Raw genomic sequence first — 25,374 nt, forward strand, 5'->3', positions numbered from 1 at the left:
CTTGGCCAGTTGCGTTTGAGGTTTTATTGCATCTTTTCATTGAATTAAATAGAGCAGTAATGGTAATGCAAAGATGCATCAAGCTGGTGACAAAACTGGGAACACAGCAAAGCCAGGCAGCCAGGCTTTGTTCTGGATAGGATACTCCCCCTTTGCTCTGTCTTCTAGAAGGGCTCATGTGTCACACCCAGCTCTCTCCAGTGCTCTGTTGCTGACTTGCCACCCCTTTGTCCCCTCTGCATTCCAAGGACTGACTTCCCACAAGGCTGACTCGTTACTGGCAGTGTTCTCAGTGGGCTTAGAAGATGATGTTTGCGAGTGGAGAGCTCTGAATCAGAGCCTGGTTGCTCAAAATGACTCTGGAAAATAACTGGCCCCTCTCCCCCTCTGCCTCCCCAGGGTCTCATCTGGAGTTTACGAGCCAGTGGTGATTGAAACCCACTAAATGTGAAGAACAGGGTAGAGCTGCTGGACACAGGCCCCCTACCCAGGCCGCTGCCACACGGATGCCAACCTTTACCTCTCTTCATGCAGCATTCCAGAAGGGATTTCTCCACGCCCCTCCCCGTATGTTTGCACTGCAGAACTACTCCGAGACCACTCCAGAACATGCACTTTCCCTGCATTGGCATTGTCCTTCTCTGCTTCCTGGTCCTTCCAGTGCATGCCTTCCCCCTGTTCCTGCTCAGACACAAGGTGTCTGTGGGGCTTATCCTTGGGCTAGTCCCAGAGGATGTTGCTCATCTGCATCCCTCATTCCACCCATTCACTTGCAGCAGGGGACTTCTCAGTTTCTGTCTCCCCAAAACATTGGGTTATACCACTGTGAACTCTTCAAACCACTGGGGGTGGGGGAAACCATTCCAACCAAACCCAGAGCTGCTTGTTGGGGACATGGTGACATGGCCACTTGCAGGATGCTTTATTCCATTGACTCTGCAAGGGAACATCACCTCCCAAGGAAGGCAATGGTTTTACGGAACAAGGTATGCTGTGGTGTACGCTTCACCTTCCTATCCTCACATCCCCAAACAACATCTTCTCATAGGAAATACTTCCCAAAAGTGCATTTCAGAAAACTCTGCTGCAGTCCAGCTGGGAGTTGGTGAACGGTTAAATGTGAGTGCTCGTCTCACCACTGACTGCAGCAGCCCTTCCACTGCTGGGCATGGAAGGGGGTGTTCATCAACTAGCATTAGCAGGAGCACTTTAGAGGTTATAGATTTTACCTGGAGGAGGCTTCTACTCACTATTCCATGAGTATAATCTGTGTTTGCTGGACTGATTCAGCAAATAGTCTTGTTGGAGCTTGGAATACAAAGCCTCTTTCTTTGATTTTTTTTTTTGTTTTGTTTTTTTTTTTTTTGGGGGGGGGGGGGGGTTTGTTTTTAGCTTTGTTTCATTGGCTCAGGAAGGGAACTGCCCTTCTTGGACTACGAAAAGAATCTTGTCTGACAGCTCTTCCCTGGGCCAGAGCTGGATGCAATTGACTGCAGTGGTCTCTCTGTTGAGGTGGTGATGTCAATTGCCTCTCTTGGCCTGGGCCAGTAAGGGATTTGGTGTTGCTTGGCCTTTCTTGTCTTGTCAGCAGAGATCTGTGCCTGTGCTGGTTCCTTTCAGGGCTGGGGAGAAGCTACTGTCTCTGCCTTCAAGGGTAGAAGGGGTGTTTGCTGCTGCATTAGCCAGAGCAGCTGTTCTGACCTGCTCTGTGGTGAGTGAACTCTTCTGACAAGGCTTCAAACTGTTCTCTGGTTGATCTTTCAATTGCTCTTCTTTGGGTTTGGTTTCTGCAGTTGTTTGACACTTTTCCTTGCAGTGTGTGGCAGAGATGTCGATCCCTTTCAGCTCCCACTTGGAGATTTCTCCTGGCAGCTGAATTGCCAGCGAGGATCTGGGCAGCCCCTGGCTGTGGGCCAGCAGCAGGCTGTGCTTGCAGCCCTCCCTGTATAAGATAAGCTATTTCTGTGTAGTGCCCATTCCTCTGTTGCCAGTGTTCTGTGGTGGCACTCGGCAGCCGTGCCCTCGGAGCAGTTCCACACTCCAGGACCTGGCTCCCCTCTGGCACTTGTGTGTGTGTGCACAGGCACACACTCACTCTGTTCAGCAAGGAAAGACTTGTAACTGATCACGTTGTTCAAATTCTTAGTTATTGTAAAGCCTCTTTTAAAGGAGAAAAAAAAAAAGCATTAACTGTGTCTCTTTGGCCAGAATGCATGCAGATGAGCTGCTGGAAAAGGGAATCTGGCAGAATGAGAAACAAGGAATGAAAGGGCCTTGATTTAGCTTTTTTTTTTTTTTTTTACCCTTCTAGCTAAGGATGCTGCATGGGGAGGGTGCTCAGCAGTGTGTAAAACTATACAGTTGCTTACTCTGTTTTGATGGTTTCTCTCTTCGAGTCAAGAGGTTTCTTTCTGTGTTTGGACAGACCACATATAGGATATGCATCTTTTCCACCCTTTCCCTTCAAAGGGAATTAAATTTGAATTAGGGTAAAAAGGGGATACAGACAACACCTTGGTTTGGTTTAATGTAGGGAAAAGTGTTGGATCTTTTGAGACTGTTTAGAACAAAAGCTCTTTCACACTTGCTAGGTTTTTTTTTAATGGTGATCTCTTCTTCATTCAGCCTGGGTAGGTTTGGCACTCACTTGCAGGCTGCTGAGCATCCTGCCCTGTTCCTGGGGTGCCACATGTCTGCAGGAAGGAGAGAACTGCTTGTCTTTCTCTCTCCCTGGGGCAGTGCCAGAGAGCCAGGCCTGGCCTGACCGTCTGCTCAGGTCAGGGTGAGGGCAGAGGGAGCTGGGACAGCAGGGGCTGTTCTGCCCTCTGCGCATGGCCCTGCAGAGCCCAGGGTCTGGCTGCTCCCCAGGGGCCAACAAAGCCCCTCGGGAAATCAGATCCAACCAGGACTTGAAAGGAGCAAGCATAAGCCAGGAAAGAGGCTAAAACCCAGCTCATTTTGCTGTTTTGCTTCTGTTCCCATGAGAAACAATGGCAGTCACTGTCAGAGCAGTTGGGATCCCAGGGCATTCTTCTGGCCTCCATTGGCAGGAGTTGGCTGCTCCGAGGCACTGGCAGCTCGGCATGTCACGAAATCAGTGGGACAGAGAGAGGAATATCTTCCCAGCAAAGCAAGAGGAGAAGCAGTTGAGCTTTTGAGAGCGCTGGTCTCTTCTTCCCAGGCTGGCAGAGGCATAACCTGCTCCATCACATCCCTGTGGCCAACCTGGGCATGTCTTTGGCTTCTCTTCCAGTGGCTTGGCACATCACTGCTTGCATTTCTGATAACTGTGTCTCGTAGGGTATTTCTTCCTTGTCTCCACGTTAGTCCCTCCACAGATTCTGGTCTTTGTGTGGCTTTTTAGCTCTCCTGCCCCTGGTTTTGAGTGAGTAAGTAGTCCTAGTCATCCAGCCTTGTGCAGCACAGCTGGGGGACCTGGAGCAGATGTGGAGGGAGGGAGGGAGGAAGGAGCAGTCGGTTCCTGTTTGTAGATCCCGTGCAGAGCTCCTGCTGTGCATCCAGCACAAGCAGTGCCCAGCAGTCCCTAGGCAGCCGTGGGCACCCGAGGTGGTGGCTGTGGGGTCACTGGTCCCACACACTCACTGCTGCCTCAGGAAGCTGCATCTCACGAGCACTTTTTTCCTTGCTGCTGCCTGTTCCTTGTTGGACTTTGAACATTTAAGAAGTGAATCAGTTTCCAGACCCAAACCGCTGGCTACTTTCCTTCGGGTTTTTCTTTTTTGTTGTGAAGTTTATGGAATTTTTTTTTATACAAACCCAGCAGGCTGGTGTTTTTTGACTGCATTATTGTTTCATTGATATTTTATTTCAGGGGGGGCTTAGGGGGGAATGTTCTTCCCCACTCTGTTCCCCTTCTCAGGGGATTCAGAGGTGGCTTAAACAAGTAAAAGGACCTTATTGGCAAGACTCTGCATCCCCTGGGTCTCTGATGCTGACGAGCAGGGCTGCTCACGCCTGGCTGGCCCTGGAGAGCGGAGCTGGCTCTCTGCTTCAGTCTCAGGATCAGGCAAAACGTGTGGGCTCTGCTCCTGGTTTCTAGACCTTTAGTTGGTGGAAGCACATTGCAAAGTGTTAGGAAATTCAGTGTAACTTTTTTACTAACTTCTTTTCTTTTTTTTAAAGCCAATATAAAACTGAGTGTCCAGAAGAATAGGCTTAGTCGTTACTTGGTGAAGGAGATGGATTTCAGTTGGAAATTGTGATGGGAAAAGGGAGGAGAAGGATGTTGCTCCCTCATCATCATCTTTTGTATGGTCAGCACTTTAAATGGGGGCCTCGTGCTGTTCTGACCCTTGGAGTGATGGGCAGCAGGCGTGTGATTTCTCCCCCCCTCATTGCCACATCACTTTGCCCCCTGCAGAAAGGTTAACAAGCCCTTTTAAACGTTTGCTTCAGTTTTTAGAGGGTTCCAAACCAGGTGGAGGCCTGAAGAAATAGTATTTCATTCTCATCTGAATAGGAGGGGTTGACTTTTTATTTATTTTGTCGTTGCTGTTTCTTTTTAAGCAGGTGGCAGTGCAGCTGGTCTCTGCACTGCTGCCAGGATCCTCTGGGAAAACCTCACTCCAGGTACGCTAGAGCACCACAGTTAAGCCCCTCCTGGTGAGGGGCTCCCCCTCCCCTCCTCGCTGCCTTACCCGGGGGCTGCAGACCCCCCTCCACCCCTCCCTGCTGCCCCACCTGGTCTCTAGCTGAGTTCTTGCTCTGGTGACCGAGCCCTTTGGACAAGGCCAGTCCCCAGGGACAAGTTCCTACAAACTCTGCCTGGCTGCAGGTGTTTGTCCTTGAAAAGCCACTTCCTCGCTGCGGGGAGGGATTGATGAATGCAAAATTCCCCCCACTTCCCTCCTGAGAGCTGTGTCCATCAGCCCCCTCCCTGCACCCTCTGATCCCGCTGCCTCCAGAGCAGCAGGCGTGGAAACCTGGGAAATGAAAAGGAATTGGGGTGAAGCTCTGAGCGAGGGATGCGGCTGAGCCTGGGAACTTGCCTCAAACACGTGGAATAACAGTAGAGCCCATATTTTTGTGGGGGGAGGGAGGGGAAGGGGAGATCATGTTTTATTTTCTTGAAAGTGAATTGAGCTTGGTGACCTTCGGCTGAGGCGCACTCGATTTGTATCAGATTCTATAGACAGATGGCTGATATTTTTGGAAAGGGAATGGGTCTATGCAAACTTCCAAAATTGCTTGAAAGATAGTTTAACATTTTTTTACTTTGAAAATCTAAAGATAAATCTAACTTTTGTCTTAAAGCAGAAGTGCGTTTAGAAAGAGAAGCTACTTCCACTGCTCTATTTTGATGATGATTCTTGGAAAGTTTGGGCTGGAGGGAATGACTATTTTTCACCATTTCTATCTTGCTCCTCTAGTTTTTTTGTTTCTTTTTCTAACGGAATGCTGTGCCGTCTTTGATTCAACAGATCGTGTTTGTATTTTCTGTATCTGGTTCCTAATGTAGAGAAATAACAAATATATGAGGAAATCAGTATAATGTCAAATGTTGTTATGGTTTGGGGGAAAAAATAAAGGTTTTTTGGTACTTCACACTGATTCTTATTGCTCTGTTTCTTGTTTTAAATGCTATGGGGTGAGAGGGGCATGCTCAGGCCTAGAATAGTTTGGTTTTGCCTTCTCTGATTGCTCTGGCAGCTGAGAGGAGAGATCACTGCCAGCTCTTCCCTGGAGCTGGAGGAGGGCTGGGGAGGGCAGCTGGTGGCACAGCAGCAGTCCCATGGAAGCAGCAATCCTGGGAAAAGGTGGCACCTGCCTGAGGCACCAGCAGTGTCCTGTGCTCTGTCCCATCTGCCCCAGCCTAGGCTCTGCTCTCCCACTGGGGGACTGGGCCCACAGCCCAGCAGGGCACAAGGAATAAAAATCTCTGGATCCTCAGTGCTTGTGCCTGCACAGCCCCTCGCCCACCACAGGCTCAGCACCCCCGTCACGGAGGGTGAGCCATGACTTTGGCACTGAATTGTGCCCAGATACTCACTGCTGCTGCCTGAGGGCTGGAGGGGAACAGGAGCCCTGGGAGGAGGCAGCTTTTGCCTCTTCCACCTTCCCAGAGCCTCGGCCACACAAAGGTCAGTGCACCTTTGAGTCCCAAGCATGGTCTTCCCTTTTCCCTTGTTTCAGGAAGGGGAGGCGGCCGAATCTGTGATTCTATTTTTTGTGTCTGTCCCTTGGCTGTTTGGTCTCGCTTGTTCCTTTCCTCCCGCTGCCCCCGGGTGTGTTTGGAGGAACGGCGGGGTGTGGGCTGTCAGTGCCCCGGGGGCTGGAGCCGGTGCCAGGATCCATCAGCACCACAGCTCCGGGGCACAGGCGCTGGATGCAACCCGAGTACCGAGGCCGCAGGTGCAGGCGACGGCACCGGAGCAGCGAGCGGTGAGCAGGATCTCGGGCCTGGGGGTGAGACAAGGCAAGGAACCCTCCATTAAAGGGGCGGGGAGCGCTGCCCTCCCGCGTTCCCCGGTGCCAGCCCCGCACCCGGGCCATCCTCCTCTCGGCCCGGTCCCGCCGCTCTCTCGGCTCCGGGAGGTGACGGGGCTCGGGGCGGGGCCTCGCGCGCGCCCCGCCCGCAGCCACCGATTGGCCGCTCCCGGGGCGGGGTTGGCGGACCGCTCGCTGATTGGCGGGCGCGCCGGAAAGGAGGGACCGGCGGGGAGGAGGCCGGGGCGCCATGGTGAGTGCGGGGACGGCGCGGCGGGGGAGGGAGGGTCGGTCCCGCTCGGTCTTTGCTCGGCCCCGCTCGGTCCGGTCCCCGCTCGGCCCGGTGGCACGGGGGGCTTGGGCCGAGTCGCGGCGAGGCTCCCTGACTGCCGCCTCTGCGGAGAGACTGGGCCCGGCCGCCGGCCGGGAGCGGCCCTCGGGCCGCGGTGTGTGACCCGGCTCGGGGAGCTTCCTGCGGCGCGGCCTCGGGGCATCGTCCCGCCGCAGTGTCTGATCCCGCGGTGCCGCTGCCCGGGCTGAGACCCGCAGCGCGGGCACGGTACCGGCGGCGTGGGGATCCCGCTGTCTCTCCTTTGCAGGCCACAGCGACGGACCAGCTGGTTGGGTTTGGCTTGGTCGCCTTCAGCCTCGTCCTCTTTGTTTACTACACCCTCTGGATCATCGTACTGGTACGGGGTTCCTCTGGCCAATATAAGCCCAGTCAGGCCATGCTCAGGTGTTTCCCCGGCCTGTGTTCAGGTGATGATGTGTCTGTGTGCCCGAAGGACTCTTGACTTCTGGGTTAAAAATTTCAGGGCAGGTCTTCCTCTGTGTGCTGGCACTGTCCTTGTCCCATCTGGGTGTTCCTGGCCTCGCCTGGGCAGGACCAAACGTTGATCATGGTGCCCACCTGCTGTTCCAAGCCGGGCTGACCCAGCTAGGGCTGGATGAGTCGTTGGGAAGAGCTGAAGCCTGGCCCTGATGGAGGTGTAGTCATCAATGTCCACATCCCCCAGATTCCTGGTTCTGGTGGGAGATGACAGAGGGAAGCATAGAGACAAATCTTAACAAATCTGCTAGGAGATTTGTAAAACTAAACAAGAGTGTAGGGAATGCAGGGCCCTGGGAAGGTGATTGTGAGGCTGCCCATTTCTGGGGACACATCAGCTGAGGTGATTAGTGATTTTCTACCCAGAAAGAAACTTCTCCCCACGAACTTTCCAGGTGTGAGAGGCCAGGTTCAGCCCTGGACTAATGTCTGAACTCCCACCAGCTTCCCCTCCAACTCCAAGGGGTTTGAATTCCCCTCTTGCATCTGCTCACTCTGCTGCCCGATCCACGTCTGTGCTCCCGGCATTCCCCGAGCTGTAGGAGCATTCCAGTCCTCACAGTGCTCCCTAGTGTCCAGAGCCTTCCCCTGGCCTCTGCAGAGCGATCCTGCTGGGATAACCACGGAGCTTGGTGTCATCTGCTCCCCTCTGCAGGGCAGAGAGACAGAGACAGGGATTTGCTGGGTTCTGCACCAGCAGCTCTGCCCACCCCAAACCCCCGGGGCTGTGGGACCCTGTGCCAGCCCCACAGCCACCCCTCACTGTCCACTGAACACCAAACCCTTCACTGCCCACCACTCTTGGGCTCTGTGGCCGAGCCACCTGCAGGTCTGGGCACTCTTTTTTGGCCGTCTCACACCAGATATTTCCATGTTTCTCCTGAAACCTTGAGGTGTTGTGCCCACCTGCTGACCCCCCTCTGTGTCCCTGCAGCCCTTCATCGACAGCGACCATGGGATCCACCAGTATTTCCTGCCTCGGGAATATGCAGTTATCATCCCTGTGGCAGCCGGGCTCCTGCTGCTGCTATTTGTAGGTGAGAGTTATTTCTGTGCTTCTAATTAGAAACTTCTAAATTAGGAAGAGAGAAGAGGGTTGCTAGGGGTTTAGCTAATGTGTGACACTCTCGGCACTCTCTGTGGTTACTGTTGCAGCTTAGCCTGGCACTTGTGGCTCTGTGTGTGTGATTTTTGGCTGTTTGAGCCTCTGGACATTAGAATTTTCTTACTCTCTCTGCTGAGATTCTGTTTCTCATTGCCAGGTGTTGTAGAAGTGCCTGGAATTAAATGTTTCCTACCTGAATTGTCTCTCTCTCTCTTGGCAGGTGTTTTTATAATGTCTGTCATGTGGAAGAGCAGGAAACATGCCAAGAAATCAGACTGAAGGCCCAGCTGAGGAGATGAGGAGGTGCCCACGCTGCAGCATCATAGCCAGGAAAAGACTTTTCCTGCAGCTCCAGGCAGACATCTCCAAGGTGCCCAGCACTGAGCTGCTCCCACGTTCCCTCCTGCAGAGACTAAACCTGTAGTTTACAATTCACTGACCAAAGAGAAGCAGGATTCATCCAAGGCTCATCAAGTGAGGGACCAGAGCCCCTGCTGAGGGACTGCTCCCCAGCTGGGGCTGCCCTGCCCACTCTCTGGGCACTCCTTCCCTTCAGCTCTGGCTCAGCCCAGTAGTTTGTTCCTTCTGGGAATTTTATTTAAAAGTTTACCTACAGTTTGTGGGTTTTTTTGATTCTAGTCTGAAAGGAGAGAAATGAGACTTTGGGCTTGGAAAGGACAGGTTTGCCTTCTCCATTTGCTTCTGGAAGGGCTAATCACAGTGCTGGGGGCTCTTGCCCTTCTGAAGAGGGTCTCCCATAAGGCTGGGCATGCAGAGGGAGCAGGGACAGCCCCCTGTGTCCCACCCAGCTGAGGGAGTGTTGAGGTGTCCTGGATCACAGGGAAGTGTTGGGTGTGGTTCCCATCACAGCTCTCAGTCCTGGCTGGGTTCCTGCCCTGGACAAGGCTCCATGTGCCAGCCAGGCTGGTGTGGTGGCAGTGTCCATCCTCTGGGGGTTTCCTCTCCTGGCAGCAGCTGCTGCCCTGGCAGCTCCCCTGGACCATGGCAAACAGGATTACCCTCAATAAAGGTCTGTAAGGTCTCACTCCCTGTCCTCTGCCCATACCAAGGGTGCCACAAGCCTGCCAGGGTGGGTTCAGCTGCATGGCCCTGGCAGTGCATGACATCCTGCTGAAAAGGTCCTGCTGGTGAGGTCAGGCAGGGAAGCAGCAGAGACAACCTGGCCAAAAATGCTGGCTCTGCCATGCTTGGGGCTGTACCCTGCCTGGGGAGGGCAGATGTGGGGCACTCCAACCCTTCTTGCTTATACTGTGAACTATCTGCCAGCAGCATGTCCCACAGTTCCCATCCTGCCTGGGGTGATGCTGGTGGCTTGGGACACCCGAGGGCCACAGCTGAGCCTGGCTGCAGGAGCCAGCACAGGCTCCAGAGGTGAGGCTCTAGCTGGAGGTTTGTTTCCAGCTCTTGCAGAGGCTGCCAGGCCATGCTGAGCTGTCCAACCCCCTGCTGCCCTTCCCTGCTGCTCACCTGCTGGCCAGGGTTCAGCCCATCCCATAAGGGTGGTTTTGGGCTGGGGCAGAAGGAAGCAAAGGGTGGAAGAATTCAAAGGTGACTGAGCAGCTGCTGGTGTGACCTCCCCCTCCCGCCTTGCTTCCTGTGCAGGATCCCAGCAGTGTCCCTGTCACTTCCTCTGCTCCAGGCCTGTTCAGGACAGCGGGGGGATCGGTTTTCAAGGTTACATCTAATATTTCTTTATCTCCAGTGGGAGAAATCCAGTGGCCCCTCAGGCCAGCCGGCAGCTCGCTCTGGGGACACTTCCCATGGATGCTCTGTGGCTTGACCCTGGCAGGAGGGGCTGCAGGTGATGGCCCTGGGGCCATTGGATGGGGTCTGGGGTACCAGGGTCTCACCTGCCTTGGTCCCGCTCCTGAGCCATTCCGGATCCTCGTGCCGTCCCGGGGCTCATCGGGAGCTGGTGCCGCACGGGGGTGAGAGAGCACGGGGGGCGGGGAGGCTGCAGGACCCCCGAGCGGGAGGGGAGCCAGGGAGCAAGAGGAGGAAAGAGCCGTGGGGTCGCTACCGAGGCACGCGGTAGGGAGAGAGGCGGGGGCCGGTGTCGGGACACACGAGGGGGGTGCGGGGGTCGCTCCCGGTGCGCCGGGCACGGCCCCGCGGGCAGGGGCGGGCGCGTCCCCGGAGGAGCGGGGTCGCGGGGCGGGGCGGGCGGCCGGGGGCGGTCCCCGTGCCGGTTCCGGCTGTGCCAGCTCGGCTCCGCCCCGCCGCGGCCCGCCAGCCCTACTCCGGGCGGGATGCAGGACCCGCCGGTGGCTCCCGGCTCGGTGAGTGCGGCCGGCACCGGGAACCGGGGATGCCGCGCCGGGGAGACACCCCGGCCCCGAGCCCTGCCCGGCGGGGCGGCACCCGCGGAGCCACGGGGGGAACTGCACACGGAGGGGGGAACTGCACACGTGGGAGACCCCGGGGAATGGGAATGAGGATGCGGGGGGATCCCGGTAATGGCCTCAGGGGGGTCCCGGCACGAGGCGCGGAGGGGAGCCCGGGGCGTTGGGGACCGGGGCGATCCCGCTTGGCGACCTCGCCCCGGGTGCCGCCGCTGAGCCCGCTCCGCTTGCAGGGTGCGAGCCCCCACCCTCCCGGTGACCCCCGGACCCCGCCCGAGGATTCGCCAGCCCCCCGAGGATGAAGACGCTGGTGGGTACCCGCTGGGGCAGGGGCGAGGGGCCGGAGGGGGCTGAGCCCGGCTGCTGCCGGAGCCCGCGGGCGGCACCGAGCCCGTAGGGCGTGCGGGCATCGCCGCTGCAGGCAGTGAACCGGGCCCGGCACCCCGCACCGCTCCCCGCAGTACACCTCAACACCCTCCGAGGGGCAGCTCCCCCATGGCCACGGGACCACCGGCATCCGGCGCGGGGCCGGTGCACGTGGGCAGGCCCGGAGAACTCCACCCGCTCCGCTTCCAGGTCCGGCTCTTCCTAACGCTGGTGTGCGCGGCGGTGGCGGCGGTGCTGTACATCCTGCTCTGCTGCGACGCCCGTGTGCAGCCCTCCTGCTCGGCCCCGGGGCTGCGGGACAGTCCCACCGCATCCAGCGTCCGTAGCTTCCAGGGCTACAGCCGCGTTCCCGACGGGAAGGTGCGTGGGGATGGGGCAGGGCTGGGGCCGGTGTGGCAGCTCGGCCCACCTGTGCCTCAGTTTTCCTGTCCCTTTGGGACGGGCAGGCAGGGGCTGTGGTGTACCCAGCTGCTGCGGGAGGGAAGGAGGAGATGACGGTGCCTCTCCCCACAGCCGCTGGAGCGAGCGCTGTGCCGCCACTGCGCCGTCGTCTCTAGCTCGGGGCAGATGCTGGGCTCACAGCTGGGACAGGCCATCGACGGGCAGGAGTGCGTGCTGCGCATGAACCATGCCCCCACCAGCGGCTACGAGCAGGACGTGGGGGCACGCAGCACTATCCGGGTGGTCTCGCACACCAGCGTCCCGCTGCTGCTGGGGAACCAGCCCTACTTCTTCCAGCAGTCCCAAGAGACCCTTTACTTCATCTGGGGGCCAGCAAAAAAGATGAACAGGGAGAAGATGGGTTCAACCTACCAGGCGCTGGTCAAGGTGATGGAGAAGTACCCCCAGCTGCAGATCTACACCCTCACCGAGGAGAAGATGACATACTGTGACGACGTCTTCCAGAACGAGACAGGGAAGAACAGGTACTGCTGGCTCCTGAGGTCAGGAGGTCTCATCGGGCCCCCTCACATACCTGTCCCTCCCATCAAGCACCCATGGTGGTGGCACTACCACCCAGGTGGGCCAGCAGCAGTGCCACCCACTCCAGTGTGACCACGATGCTTGCAGGATGAAATCCGGCTCCTTCCTGAGCACGGGCTGGTTCACCATGATCCTGGCCATGGAGCTGTGCGAGCAGATCTGTGTCTTTGGCATGGTCAGCGACAGCTACTGCAGGTGTGGAGGGGGTGGCAGGGGCAGGTGTGGGGTGGTCTGGTGTCCCCCCAAGTCCCACACTCACCCTGTCCCCTCCTCCAGGGAAAAGAACCACTCCAGCGTGCCGTACCACTACTTTGAGAAGGGCCGGCTGGACGAGTGCAAGATGTACCTGATGCACGAGCAAGCTCGCCGGGCCGGGCACCGCTTCATCACCGAGAAAGCCATCTTCTCCCGCTGGGCCAAGAGGAGGAACATTGTCTTCAAGCACCCATCCTGGGCAGGCAGGTAGGGTGCCAGCCACAGGGTGAGGCGGCAGGACCTTGGCGGCAGGGCGGCTCTCATCCTGCAGCAACACGTCTCAGCTCTGCCAGTGGCACGGTTGGACGCCTTTTGCCGAGCCCTGGAGCAGGGAGTCTCCATCTCTGCAGCAGCAGTGCCTGTTTCCCCAGCTGGTGGATGGGCTGGGAACCCCCTGTTGGTACATGGGGGGCATGAGCTGGACCCATGCAGCCCCACCAGCTCCAAACGCCTGCCTGGATGGACCCAGGGAGACCTGATTTTCTGCTCTCTCTACTAGGAGGAATATTTAATGCAGGATTAGATATGCTGCTGGACTCCAGCAGGACATGGGGCAGAAATGCTCAGCCCCACCAGGGCCACAAACTGGTGCCTCACACAGACAAAGCTCTGCTGCGGTCCTTGCCCCACTTAAGCCCTCTGGACAGTGCAGGGTGTGCGGTGCAGGCAGCTGGATCCAGGCTCTGCCTTCTGCTGCTTGGTGCCTGCATCTCCTCAGCTGGGAAGCCCTGGAGCCACCTGTGCCCTAGGGGCTACAAGTTGCCTTGTCACAAGTGTCCTTGGATTCAGACCAAAGCAAACGTGGCCATTAAAATTGTTTTTAAATCAGTGGTGCCCCTTGCTGTGCCCCTTGCTGTGCCCCTTGTGGCTGCAGGACAGGACAGGGAGTGAGGGAGGGGGGATACTCAACACCTCATCACAGGCTGCCAGGCTATAAATAAGAGGGAGAGGTGATAAGGGGGTAGAGCTGAGCCTAAACATGGAAGAGGGTGCTGAAAGCAGTTGAGGTTATTTGGGAACCAGCAGCTGCATCTCTACAGAATAGGTGCTGGGTCTGGGGTGATCCTCAGTCCCACAAAGCTCAGTGCTGCTGGGCTGTCACAGGGCACTGGCAGCTCCCATGTCCCTGGAGAGATGGGACACGCCATGGGCAAGTGCATGGCCCTGAGCCCACAGCAGCCCTTTGAACATGTAAACAGATGCCACATGTTTGGGTGGGTCCGGTGCTATCTGGGGGACCAGGGGTGAGAGGAGGAACAGAGATGAGAGAGGGTGCAGTGAGGAGCGAGTGGTCTAGGAACTGGTGGTGCTGCCGGGGCTGGTTCCTGCAGGGCAGTGCATCACCGGCACAGCGGAGCCAGAATCGCTCTGGACAGGCGTCAGGGATGCAGGTCCCTGCCAGCGGTGGAGCCGTCCCCCTGCGCCACGAAACCCCCCAGAGCTGGGCCCTGAGCTGCCGGGCCAGCGCGGGGGAGACCTCGGCATCCCGGCAATGCGCTGCTCCCGGCAGCGGGCAGGCACGGCGTGCTGCTCCTGGCACAGCCGGGCAGCGCTGCCCCATCCCCGCTGCCCTCGGCGACCGGGGAATCAGTCCCGGTCCTTCCCGGCTCTCCCGATCCCGGGAGGGCGGCACTAGGACCCGGCCTGGGCGGCGGTAGCGGCGCGGTCGGTATCGGCAGCGGTATCAGTAACGGCAGCGGTAACGGTACCGGCAGCGGCAGCGGTATCGATATCCGCAGCGGTATCGCGGTGTCGGGGCGCGCTGCGGGCCGGAGCGCTCGGTGGAGCTGGCGCGTCCCCGCCGGGCCCGTGCAGCCGGTGCAGGGGCGGAAGGCGCCGTGGCCGGGCGGGCCAGCGGGCCCTGCCCCGGGGCCGGTGCACAGGGGTTGGAGGGGCAGGAAGGGTCCCACTCCCTCCCGTGTCGCCGGGGCTGGGGGATGCTCCCCGGGGCGGGGGAGGACTCGCACGTAGGAGTGCCGGGAGGCTCGCACCCGGGGCCGGGAGGGTTTTCCCTTCCCGGAGGGCGGGAGGGTTCGCATCCGGGGCTGGGGGACCCCCGGCGGAGGAGGGGCCGGGTCTGAAGCTGCGTTCTCCCGCAGAGCGGCAGTGCGAGCCCCGCTGCCGGCCATGGCCGAGCCCGCCGGAGGGGCCGGGCCGCGCCCGCCGCCCGCGGGGCGCAGGAGGTGACGGAGCCCTCATGAGAGCCCCCAGCAGGTGAGGCCGCGGGGCCCGCCGGGACCCCTCCCTGCATGGCCCGAGAGCTGTGGAGGGAGCGAAGGGGGGTCCGGGAGTGGGGGTCCCCTCAGCATCCCCAGCCTTTGCACGATGAAACCCCTCAGCATCAGCACGCCGGCCGTGGCCTGGGCTCCCCGGGCAGGCTGGTGCCTTCTGGCGCCACCACCGGCCCTGAGAGCCCTTCGAGGTGTCAGCTCCCCCCAGGGGTTGATCTCAAGCTGTTGCATAATTTTCCTTGCGACAATTAGTAAAGAGGTTTCAGTGGTTTTTAATTTCCATTTGCTTGGAGCGCTGCAGGAATGGCTGGGACTCACTAACCAGGGCTCCCAAAACTAAACTGGGTCAGTCCACTTGGAGTGGAAGATGGAGTGGGTCCCGGGGCTGGAGAGATCCCTGCAGGCTTGCTGGATGCAATCCCATGCGTGCACTGTGTGGGGCAGGTCTCACTTCCTTCCATTCCCTTCTGATCCAAGGCTCCTGTGGCGGTGGTTTTAATGGAATTTCACTGCACGAGCAGCAGGTTGACCCTCCCTAACCCTGCGGTTTGAGTGGTTTCATCCCCACGAGGGGAGGATAATCCTCCCTGGACCCAGCTTAACGTGGGGATTCCCCAGGCACAAGCTTCGGCTGGCTTTGGCTCTTCCACACCTCGGAGTCTGCCCAGCCTCTGTCAACAGCGTTTCTTTTCCCCTCATAAATTCCGGGGGATTGCTCTCCTCTTCAGAGGGGGACCTGGTGACTCGTCCTGTGTACCTGTACCTCCACCTGGGGACAATGGGCCAGGCTGGGGGTGACCACATGCCTTGCAGGTGCCAGGCTGGGGGTGACCACATGCCTTGCAGGTGCCAGGCTGGGGGTGACCACATGCCTTGCAGGTGCCAGGCTGGGGGTGACCACATGCCTTGCAGGTGCTCGCGGGACGCCGGCAATCGCTGTGTGCTGAGGCTGGCACAGAGACATGAGTGGCAGCACGGTGAGTGCCACAGAATCACCTCGGGGACCTCCTGGGACAGCAGGCAATCCTGCTGGAGATGCCTTGGGAGAGGGGTGGATGCACCCCCGTGGGGTGGGGGCAGCGGCTGACGCTGTCCCCCCGCCCGCAGAGCCAGCGCGCCGCCGCCCTGGGGGTCCTCTTTGCCCTGATCATGTTGCTGATCATCTACAGCTCCGGCAACGGGAGCGAGGTCTTCCCCTACAGCCGCCTGCGGGGCAGAGCCCGCCGGCCCCCCGACCTCAAGAAGTGGGGGGTGAAAAGCGGGTACCTGCCCGTCTGCGGGAACAAGGTACGGGCTGGGCACAGGGCTGGGCCTGGGCGGTGACACAGGGGCTGTCCCTCTGCTGGCATCCAGCCGAACTGTCCCCTCCCGAGGACAGCGGCTCCGCAGGGAACAGTACCCTGTCCACGGTGATACCAAAAGTCACCTGCTGACCATGCACTTGTCATCGCCAGACCCTGACTGCCCGCTGCCACCAATGCGTCATTGTCACCAGCTCCAGCCACCTCCTGGGCACCCACCTGGGCACGGCCATCGACGGGGCTGAGTGCACCATCCGCATGAACGATGCTCCCACCACAGGCTACAATGCTGATGTGGGCAACAAGACCAGCTTCCGCGTGGTGGCCCACTCCAGCCTCTACCGTGTCCTCAAGCGGCCCCAGGAGTTCGTCAACAAGACCCCAGAGACCATCTTCATCTTCTGGGGGCCGCCCACCAAGATGCAGAAGAGCCTCCTGAAGATCATCCAGCGTGTCTGCGCCTCGTTCCCCAACATGACAGCCTACGTTGTGTCCCCCGGCCGCATGAAGCAGTTTGATGACCTGTTCCGAGGAGAGACAGGGAAGGACAGGTACCTCAGAGCCACCTCTCGTGCTGTGTCCCCCTTTCTCCAGGTTCCCAAGACAGAGCTGACTCTTGGAGCTGCTTCATGGGCTGCAGCATTGAGCTGGGAGTCCCTGAGGCACGCTGGGCACACTGAGGGGGTCCATTATCCACATCACCTCACCCCTGTCATCCTTCCTGTTGTTTCTCCTCCCCAGGGAGAAGTCTCGCTCGTGGCTCAGCACTGGCTGGTTCACCATGGTGATCGCGGTGGAGCTGTGCGACGCCATCCACGTCTACGGCATGGTGCCACCCAGCTACTGCGGGTGAGGAGACCCCCAGGCCCCCACCCCAGCGCCCTGACCCCACCGTGGGGCTCACCCCGTGTTTCTTTCCCCACTGCAGCCGCCACCCCCCACCCCGGCGCCTGCCCTACCACTACTACGAGCCCAAGGGCCCTGACGAGTGCACAACCTACATCCACAACGAGCGGAGCCGCCGGGGCAACCACCACCGCTTCATCACTGAGAAGAGGGTCTTTGCCAGCTGGGCCGGCCTCTACAACATCACCTTCTCCCACCCCACCTGGACCTAGGGGCTGCCCCACGCCTGCTGGGCAGACCCCTGCAGCTGGGATGGATGGGGGTTCCCCTGCATCCCCCTGGGAGTGGTGGGATTCATGGTCCTCCCACAGGCCCACTGCTGTTGTGCATGGTGGCTCCTTGCCCCTGGGATGTGTTGGGTTTTGAGCTGGTTTATGGGGACCAGGTGGTGAATGTAAGATTTGGGGTGTCCCCCATCCATGTGCAGGACACTTGGGAGTGATATCCTGCCCCATCCTGGTCCATGCACATTGCAGCCCCTGTGAGGCTGTAAGGGGGTTCCAAGTCCCCTCAGCTCAGCTTTGGGGTCACCACAGTGACTTTCCCCCAACCATCTGGGTGAGGAGACCCACTCTTGGAGCTCAGCCCCCCTGCCATCCCCAGCCCCTCATCCCCATCCTCAGTCATCCTTCCCACAGCAGAACCCCACAGTTCTTGGTGGGACCCCACAGGGGTGACATTACCACCCTCCCTGTCCCAGCACCCCAAAAACACCAGCCCCTCCCGGCACTGCTGCGCCCCACACTGCCAAAACCTTTTCTAACTGGAAGATGGGATTTTTTGGATATTTTAGGGTGTTTTGGCTTTTTTTCTCCCCACTTCTAATCCTGGGGTTTCTACTTGGGTTTCCTGGATGAAGGAGTGAGCAGGGGCTGCTCATTACTGGAAGCAAAGGGCCAGCAGCTGCCTGTGAACAATTTAGAAGTGGGCAGGTAGTGGGGGGAAGTGGTGCCTGGTGGCACCCTGTGGCTAGGACAGGATTTTATTATTAATTTCTCAGCAGCAGAGAAGTTGATCTGGGGAAAGCACCTAAATTTGGTGTGTTTGGGTGCTGAGCCTTGGCAGGAATCCATTCCTCAGTTTCCCTCTGGCTGTGGCTGGGGTTTTGGGGGGCTGGGTGCTGGGGGAAGCATGGGGCACCCGTGTTTTGTAATTGTTTGTACAGGAATAAATATTGCTGCAGTCTGGTACCTTGAGCCCTGGCTCTGGATGGGTTTTTGGGGATGATGGCAGTGACCCCCAGCAATACTGGTCCCTGGGCACTCAGGGGGTGCAGCAAGGTGACCAGCATGTCCAGCTGGGATCCATGTCCAGTCCCTGACTGACTCCAGCTCCGACAGTGACAGGTGACAGCTGAGACCTCCCCAGCTTGTGTCACCCTCAGCCAGGTGCCCTGGGGTCACAGAGTCTTGGGAGGGGGTCTCTGCAGCCACAGAGGAGGAGGAAGGGCAGGTAAGGACTGGGAGGTCACCACTGCCTGTCTCAAAGTCTGGTGGCACAGAAGGACTTTGCCATGAGATGGACACAGAAGGCAGCAGCACGGTGGCACTGGCTCTGGGCCTGGTCTGGCACATCCTGGGTAACACATCCGGACAAGCTGTGGAGGGGTGGCTGCTCATACACATAGCACTGCTCAAACAGATCACCCCAACTTATGGGATAGACAGCAAACCAACAACCAAAGCTCCTCTTCCCACTGCTGAATTCATAAGAGAAATTTGAGATAAGGTGGCACTGTTGTCCGAGCATTATCTCAGATTAGGGGTGGTAAACAAAACTGAGGGAGAAGAATGTGTCACTGATAACACAAAGAATCCACAAGGAAAGCCAGCCAGGTAAGTGGTGGATGGGATCAGCTCCAGCTGGGTGGAAGGCAAATCTGGCAGGGGGAGATCACACCCACGGACTAGGCTGGAAGAGAAAGACTGAGCATGGGATTAATTAGCATTAGAAGAGAGGGAATCACTTAACCAATGGAATAAAGGAACTGTGTGGCCAATGAGCATTAATGCCTTTATTTGCAAAAATGTATAAATAGTGAGAAGTTTTTAACAGCCTCGGGACCCCCACCACCAGGAAGACCAGGGTGAGGAAGGACCAACAGGATGCTGAGGGATCCAGGGGTGGTGACAATCTTCCGCTTGACTGATCTCCCTCTCTCCCACCCACACACAATCCCTCTTTTCTATTTATTTCTCTACCTCACATTTTATTGTTAAATAAAATCTGTACTATTGGCTTTGGCATCCGGCATCTCTCACTGAGCAGATGTTAACAAGGACACACCCCCGGGGTTTTACACCCCTGGAGCTGAGGGAGAGGGGTGTGTAAGCTGGGAGTGGGGACATAGGGATGGGATGGGGACATAAGGACATTAGGGACAAGGATGGTGACAGTAGGGATGGGATGGGAATGGGAGCATGGGGATTGGATGGGGACATTAGGGATGGACATAGGGACGGGGGTATGAGGGTATTAGGGACAAGGATGGGGACATTAGGGACAGGAATGGGGACTAAGGAGAGGTATGGGGACATGAGACCGGAATGGGGGCAGAAAAGGGGAGGCGGCATGAGGACGGTGACACGAAAAGCATTCCCGTCCGAGGAGCTGGGGGAGCGGGGCGCCCCGGAGACCCCAGAGCCGGCAGGGTGGGGGCTCCCCCGCACCCCCGAGCCGTGCGGGTTTCACCGCGTCCTCGCGGCGCCGGCTGCGCGGGCACCGCCGCCCGCCCCCGTGTCCCCGCCCGGCGGCGGGGCCGGGTCGGTGCGGGACCCCGGGGGCCAGGTGGGTGCGGGACCCGCGGGGCCGGGCCGGTGCGGGACCTCGGGGGCCCGGGCGGGCACCGTGCCAGCGGCGGGCCCGGGCAGCGCGGGGGGCTTTGCTTGGCGAGGCGAGGGGTGGCGGGGCCCTGCGGGGCTGCTGGAGCAGCCCGGGCCCGGGGCTCGGGTCCCGGGGAGGGGCTGCGGCGCGCTGGCCGCCGATGGAAGGGGAGCGGTGCGCTGGAGCTGGCGGGGGGCTGAGATCGCGGGGGGCACCCCCCAGGGGCCTGGGCTGGGCAGTCACAAGGCCACCCTGAGCCCCCTCCCCAGCCCCGAGCCGAGCGGGCCGGCGCCCCCCGTCGCCTCTGGAGCGGTCACCTCCACATCACCCTCACCTGCGCCCGCGGGACCGGCACCGCGCTGGGTCAGGCACCCAGCTCGCACTGGGGGCCGGGGCTGCCCGCAGCCCCCTGCCACCCCACCGGGACTGCTGCCGGCTGTCCTGGGTCTCTGCACCCCGCAGTTAGGCACCCGGGGGTCCCGCGCTCCCCAAACCCCGTGGGGACATCTCAGGACTTTGTCCCCGCAGCGCTGGGGGGATGTGACCCGGTGCCGGTTTCAGCCCGGCCATTCTTAGCCCCTGCCCTTTCGAGGTTGTAACACGACCTGGCAGCGGCTGCGGGCTCCTCTGGCCACGGGATGCCCCCTCCCTGCACCCCGTCCAGCCGGTTTGGGGTGACGCACCGTGGCCAAGCAGGTCGGCTGCTGCGGGGCTGGGTGTGGGCAGCACAAACACGCCCTCGAGGTCCTGGGGGTGCAGCGGGGTGCTGCAACCCCCTCCTTAGGACACCCCCCGCAAACCAGCCCGTGGGGAGCTGGGGGTGCTGCCTGCATCCCTCGGTGTTGTGGTGGCACCGGGCAACCCCAGCGGGTTTCCTGCTGTCGGGCAGCACCCCAGGCATTGGGATGTGGGCAGGGCAGGGGAGGAAGCCGGCAACGTCACCACGCGTCACCCGGCATGGGGATGCCCTTACCGCAGCCGGATGCGGAGGGTGACTGCTGGGAGCCAGGTGAGTGATGGCCGCAGAAGCAGAGATCGCTCAGCTCGCTATTCCAGGGCCGAGACAGGAGTTGTGTCTTCTGTCACATCCTCCCAGTCTGGCCTTGGAGCTGGGCACCATCATGGTCAAAAAGGGAGACCCTATTTCTCCTCAGACTCTCGGTGACCTGATGTGCTGAGTTGTTTATCCTGCTCTTTTCCGGCAGCCTTAAGTGTTTCTGTGCCTGGACCACGGCAGCATGTCGACAGGTGAGTGATCCATCTCCCTGCATGCATTCCAGCTGCATCCGTCCCCTCAGTGTCCCCTGCATCCATTCCTTCTGCATCTCCCTGTCTCCCTTGTATCCTTTTCCTTGGTTGTCCCCTGCATCAATCCCCCCCTGGAATTAATCCCCTTTGTCCCCCCTGCACCCATCCCCTCTGCATGCCCCTGTCCCACTTTGGTCCCCCCTGCATCCATCCCCTTGTTCCCCCACCATCCACCCCCTCTGCATTCCCCTTCCCTCCCTGCCTCTGTCCCCTCTGTCCTCCCCTGCATTTGTCCCCATTACGTGCAGCCCTGGTCCTCTTTGCATTCCCCCCCTCCACGTGCCCCTGTGTCCTTGCCTCCCTTTCTTCTGTCCACCCCCTGTCCCTCCAGCCCCCCCACATGCCCCACATCCCATTGGTCCCTGCCAGACACTTGGCTCCATCCCCAGCTCTGGGGAGTGCTGGGTGCCAAGGAGCTGAAATTTCATCCAGCTGTAATCAGGAGATGGGAAAGTGGCCCCAGAGCAGCTCAAATTTATTTTTAGCTCTGCTTCCCCCTTCGGCATCCCACCCTGGCATCACCCCACACCACGGCTGGTGCAGATCCCACAGGTGGTGAGAACCCTGTGCCAGGGTGCTGGGCAGGGGACGGGGTGCTCAGTGCCACTTGCACGTCGGCCACCAAGGGACCAGGGACCGATGCTGGGGTCCAGGGACTGCCGGGGTTGTGCCAGGTGCTCGAGGTGGCCGTGCCAAGCCGAGCCTGCCATGGCCCCAGTTAGCCCAGCGGGGTGAGAAGCCGGCCACAGGGATGGATGAGGCCAGTCCCTGCCTGCAGTGGAGCCATGGACAATGAGCACCTCTGGGACACCACTTGGCACTGGAATTCCAGCCCCATGGCCGAGGTGCCATGGGGTGTTTGTGCTCAGATGTGGCCAGACATCCCAGCCTGCCCAGGTGACCAGGACACACGTCTGCTTCCCTCTCCATCTTCTCCCCAGGACTCTCCTGGATCGGTCCCCTCTATCCCCAGGGATGCCTGCCCTGGATTTGGCACCCCCTGGGGACACCTCACTCCCTGATGGACCTTTTGACTTTTGATAATTTTTTTTTTCTTTCTCTTTTCCAGAAAAGCTCAAGCAGCACAAAATCATCTTTGTGGTGGGTAAGTCTGTGTCCAGGTCCTGTCACTGGTGGGGTCAGGCCAGGCCTTTTCCCTGTACCTCTAGGCTGGAGAAACAGGGCTGGAGGCTGAGACTGGGCTATTCCCAGGCACTGTGGGATGGCCATGGCTCCAGCTTGGCTCCTCAAGGCCACATGGGGTATGCTGGGACCAGGAGGGCACCTCTGGCCAGGCATGGGGGGGCAGCATCTGGGGTGATGTGACAGTAAATCACTGGGGGTTGATGTGACAACAAATCCCTGGGAGGTAATGTGACAAAACCCTGGTGGTGATGCCTGGGTGCCATCAGGGTGTGGTGGCCACATGCCAATTCCCAGCAGCCCATGCCACCCCTAAGCACTTGGGCAACCTCAGGAGGAGCTCTGTCCATCCACTTGGTGCTGGGCTTGGGGACACCAACTGACATGTCACTGAGCTCTGAGGACTCCTGTGTGTCTGTGCTGCTGCTCCCATGTAGCCCTCCTTCTCCTCACCCATGGCTTGGGGCACACATGTGCCTTGCAGGTGGCCCTGGCTCGGGCAAAGGGACACAGTGTGAGAAGATCGTGCAGAAGTATGGCTACACCCACCTGTCCACGGGGGACCTGCTGCGGGCAGAGGTCAGCTCGGGCTCGGAGCGGGGCAAGAAGCTGCAGGCCATCATGGAGAAGGGAGAGCTGGTGCCCCTGGTGAGTCCCTAACAGCCACCAGCTGCCACATGGGGTGTGCAGGGGTGTCAGTGGGGCCACCACAGTAATGGTTGAACATGGCTCAGGCATTTCTGGCCCTGCCATCCCAGGGCGGGGTTTGCAGCAGGGATGCTGCAGGGACCCAGGGATGCTGGGTGGGAGTCCTGTTGTCCCATATCAGCTGTAGCAGCTCTGTCCTTCCCCCTCCAGGACACGGTGCTGGACATGCTGCGGGATGCCATGGTGGCCAAAGCAGACGTGTCCAAGGGCTTCCTGATCGACGGATACCCCCGCGAGGTGAAGCAGGGAGAGGAGTTTGAAAAGAAGGTGAGCACTGGTGCTGTGCTGTGCTGTACTGGGCCGTGCCACACACCAGCTTAGCACAGGACTCAATCCAGCAGCAGCCTGGCCTCCCCATCCCAGCAGAAATCACATCCCAGAAGGGTCTAAACTGGGCAGCAGGTCCCCCTGCCTCGGGGACAGCCTGTGCCCAGAGCACAGTGGGAGGGACCATGGTGTCCTCAGGCTGACAGAGCGTGACAACAGTGCTGACATGATGGTGGTGGCAGAGAGCCAGGGCTTGGCTGCAGTGTTCCTTTGCCTTCCTCTACATGGCCCTAGAGGCCACTGGAAGAGTGTCCTGGTGCTCCCAAACCAAAGCAGTGGGAGGCAGGAGATGGTGTGGGGACATCTCTGTGTCCTGCTGGTCCCCAGACCCATGTGGAGAGGGGCAGAGGGTAGTGTGGGGACATCTGTGACCCTCATGCTGACCACCACCACCCCCCAAACCAAACCAGACCAGACCCACACCAGCTCAGTGTGGTGACAGCCACATCCCCTCTGTGCACAGATCGCGCCCCCCACGCTGCTGCTCTACGTGGATGCGGGGAAGGACACAATGGTGAAACGCCTGCTGAAGCGAGGAGAGACCAGTGGGAGGGTGGATGACAATGAGGAGACCATCAAGAAGCGTCTGGAGACCTACTACAAGGCCACTGAGCCTGTCATTGCCTTCTACAAGAGCAGAGGCATCGTCCGCCAGGTAAGGGAATGCGGCTGATGCCAGCACCCCCAGCCCCACAGCCTGGGGCTTGTGTCCCAGGGGAGGGAAGTGGTGCATGGGGACGATGAGGGAAGCAGGAAAAATCAATCCTGCCTAGTTTGGGGTGGGCCTGACCCCCCTCATTCCCAACACGACCTCCTCCAAGGATGGCCTGCACTCCTTTGCCCTAAATGAGCCCTGGTCTCTTCACCCATGGCCAAAATGCATCCTTGGGAGAGTTCCAGTTGCTCTCGGATGAGAGCCCTCGGGCAAGTCCCCCAGCTATCCCCTCTGTACCCAGCTCAACGCCGAGGGCTCTGTGGAGGAGGTTTTCCAGCAGGTCTGCACCCACCTGGACTGCCTGTAACCGAACCCCCGGCCCCAATTCCCCCAGTGCACTCCAGCAGAGACAGCGGAAGCGGCTTTATCCTGTTTTCGTGGACGGAGCCGTGCGGAGGAAATTTCAAGGACATTGTGTTTGGCTCTTTCCCGTCTCTCCCCAGTAAAGTTCACTTTAATGAATCCAGACTTTATCTTTTTCTTCTGTCGCAGGAAATGAGTTTTTCTTTCCAGCGTTTTTTTTTTTTTTTTTCCCTCTCTGTCCTCCCCCCAGCCCCTCTGGAGCTGATTAAGGGCAGGAAGCGGGTGTTTATCCCGCCGGGGCAGCGGGATGCTGCGCTCAGAGGAAGGGAGGGAGCATCCCGGCCGCTCGCCCCGGCTTCCCAATCCGTGGCCTGCAGGGAGCCTGCGCCGGCATCCTCCAGCCAGTCCTGGCCGCCCGCGTTCTGTTCCGATTGCCGAAGCCCCTCGTGCTCTGGGTGTGTGTCCGGACACACAGGCAGCGTCTGAGCCGTGTCCTGCACACGCGTCTCAGCTCTCCCACTGCCTGCCAGGGGCTGGAGGCGACCGGATTTGGGATGGGGATTTCCACCACTTTCATGCCTCGGCATTTCTTTGTTTCTGTTGGCTGTCAGGGTTTTTTGGGGTACGCAGTGGCTGCGCTGTGATGGTTTGTAGTGGCACGATGCCCTGGAGTGGGGTGTTCCCTGTCCTGCTGTGCCTGGACACTCACTGCTCAGCCCCTACCCCAGGGGATAAGGAATGCACTGGGGACACCCAGATGAGCCCAGCCACCAGGCTGGTTGTTCTCCTGGCTGGGGGACTGGGTGGGTGCCCTCATGGTGGTGAGTCACAGGACCCCAGCAGACGGGCAGTTGTGGGTGCTGGTGTGGGGGACGGGGGATGTGGGGGCTCCCCAACACCCACAGAACCACACAGGCACAATGCCATAGGAGAGGGGCTGCAGTGGAGCTTGGGGACAGGGTTTACCCAGCCACAGAGAGGGCAGGAGGCAGCAGAGCTGCAACCCCGACAGGGCCCCCCACCACTTACTTTTGGGCTGCTGGGAGCTGGGCACGGAGCCAGGGGCTGGGAGGGCAGGAGGGGCGGCAGCGCTGGGGTCAGCCAAGGCCACGAGGCCAAGGAGTCAGAGTGGAGAAAGGAAGCCAGCAGGGAAAAAACAAAACTCCCCAAGACGAAAACCCAAACTCACCAGTCAGCCCGACGTCAGCCCCGTGCTCCGGGGCCACGAGGCACTGGTAG

The 25,374-nt window shown here is 59.4% G+C and overlaps 5 protein-coding genes across 15 annotated transcripts in view; all 5 read left to right on the plus strand.

The window, feature by feature from the left end:
* The window catches only part of FAM102A (family with sequence similarity 102 member A), a 37,501-nt gene extending 31,930 nt beyond the window's left edge, over nt 1-5,571 (plus strand). For all 4 annotated transcript variants that reach the window (XM_041474892.1, XM_041474891.1, XM_041474895.1 and 1 more), the window contains one exon: nt 400-5,571. In XM_041474892.1, the coding sequence (XP_041330826.1) occupies nt 400-445 (46 nt within the window). In that variant the 3' untranslated portion in view covers nt 446-5,571. The remainder of the gene's footprint in view (nt 1-399) is intronic.
* Nucleotides 5,572-6,661: 1,090 nt separating this feature from the next.
* Nucleotides 6,662-9,426, plus strand: DPM2 (dolichyl-phosphate mannosyltransferase subunit 2, regulatory). Of its 2 annotated transcripts, none has more exons than XM_041475057.1 (4): nt 6,662-6,700; nt 7,047-7,206; nt 8,211-8,313; nt 8,602-9,426. In XM_041475057.1, the coding sequence occupies exons 1-4, from the start codon at nt 6,698-6,700 to the stop codon at nt 8,678-8,680; spliced, it is 345 nt and encodes a 114-aa protein (XP_041330991.1). In that variant the 5' UTR covers nt 6,662-6,697; the 3' UTR covers nt 8,681-9,426. The 2 variants fall into 2 exon arrangements, with proteins under 2 accessions (XP_041330991.1, XP_041330992.1); XM_041475058.1 differs by having other exon boundaries at nt 7,047-7,136.
* A 175-nt stretch (nt 9,427-9,601) lies between these two features.
* Nucleotides 9,602-13,198, plus strand: ST6GALNAC4 (ST6 N-acetylgalactosaminide alpha-2,6-sialyltransferase 4). 4 transcript variants are annotated; one of them, XM_041475054.1, is made up of 7 exons: nt 9,602-9,773; nt 10,105-10,203; nt 10,978-11,054; nt 11,321-11,491; nt 11,645-12,057; nt 12,203-12,310; nt 12,392-13,198. In XM_041475054.1, the coding sequence occupies exons 3-7, from the start codon at nt 11,043-11,045 to the stop codon at nt 12,579-12,581; spliced, it is 894 nt and encodes a 297-aa protein (XP_041330988.1). In that variant the 5' UTR covers nt 9,602-9,773; nt 10,105-10,203; nt 10,978-11,042; the 3' UTR covers nt 12,582-13,198. The 4 variants fall into 4 exon arrangements, with proteins under 4 accessions (XP_041330988.1, XP_041330990.1, XP_041330989.1 ...); XM_041475056.1 differs by lacking the exons at nt 9,602-9,773; nt 10,105-10,203 and adding an exon at nt 10,058-10,076; XM_041475055.1 differs by lacking the exons at nt 9,602-9,773; nt 10,105-10,203 and adding an exon at nt 10,222-10,330.
* Nucleotides 13,199-14,388: 1,190 nt separating this feature from the next.
* On the plus strand, nt 14,389-18,004 carry ST6GALNAC6 (ST6 N-acetylgalactosaminide alpha-2,6-sialyltransferase 6). 3 transcript variants are annotated; one of them, XM_041475065.1, is made up of 6 exons: nt 14,389-14,584; nt 15,481-15,578; nt 15,709-15,888; nt 16,056-16,453; nt 16,644-16,751; nt 16,831-18,004. In XM_041475065.1, the coding sequence occupies exons 2-6, from the start codon at nt 15,564-15,566 to the stop codon at nt 17,018-17,020; spliced, it is 891 nt and encodes a 296-aa protein (XP_041330999.1). In that variant the 5' UTR covers nt 14,389-14,584; nt 15,481-15,563; the 3' UTR covers nt 17,021-18,004. The 3 variants fall into 3 exon arrangements, with proteins under 3 accessions (XP_041330999.1, XP_041331000.1, XP_041330998.1); XM_041475066.1 differs by having other exon boundaries at nt 14,470-14,584; nt 15,415-15,578; XM_041475064.1 differs by having other exon boundaries at nt 14,470-14,584; nt 15,514-15,578.
* A 1,538-nt stretch (nt 18,005-19,542) lies between these two features.
* AK1 (adenylate kinase 1) lies at nt 19,543-24,294 on the plus strand. Of its 2 annotated transcripts, none has more exons than XM_041475069.1 (7): nt 19,543-19,595; nt 20,837-20,879; nt 22,009-22,044; nt 22,567-22,730; nt 22,941-23,057; nt 23,581-23,772; nt 24,074-24,294. In XM_041475069.1, the coding sequence occupies exons 2-7, from the start codon at nt 20,870-20,872 to the stop codon at nt 24,137-24,139; spliced, it is 585 nt and encodes a 194-aa protein (XP_041331003.1). In that variant the 5' UTR covers nt 19,543-19,595; nt 20,837-20,869; the 3' UTR covers nt 24,140-24,294. The 2 variants fall into 2 exon arrangements, with proteins under 2 accessions (XP_041331003.1, XP_041331002.1); XM_041475068.1 differs by lacking the exon at nt 19,543-19,595 and adding an exon at nt 20,591-20,640.
* Nucleotides 24,295-25,374: the final 1,080 nt, after the last annotated feature.

Source organism: Pyrgilauda ruficollis, unplaced genomic scaffold, assembly GCF_017590135.1.
Source record: "Pyrgilauda ruficollis isolate IOZ18807 unplaced genomic scaffold, ASM1759013v1 scaffold34, whole genome shotgun sequence".
Classification (NCBI taxonomy): Eukaryota; Metazoa; Chordata; class Aves; order Passeriformes; family Passeridae; genus Pyrgilauda; species Pyrgilauda ruficollis.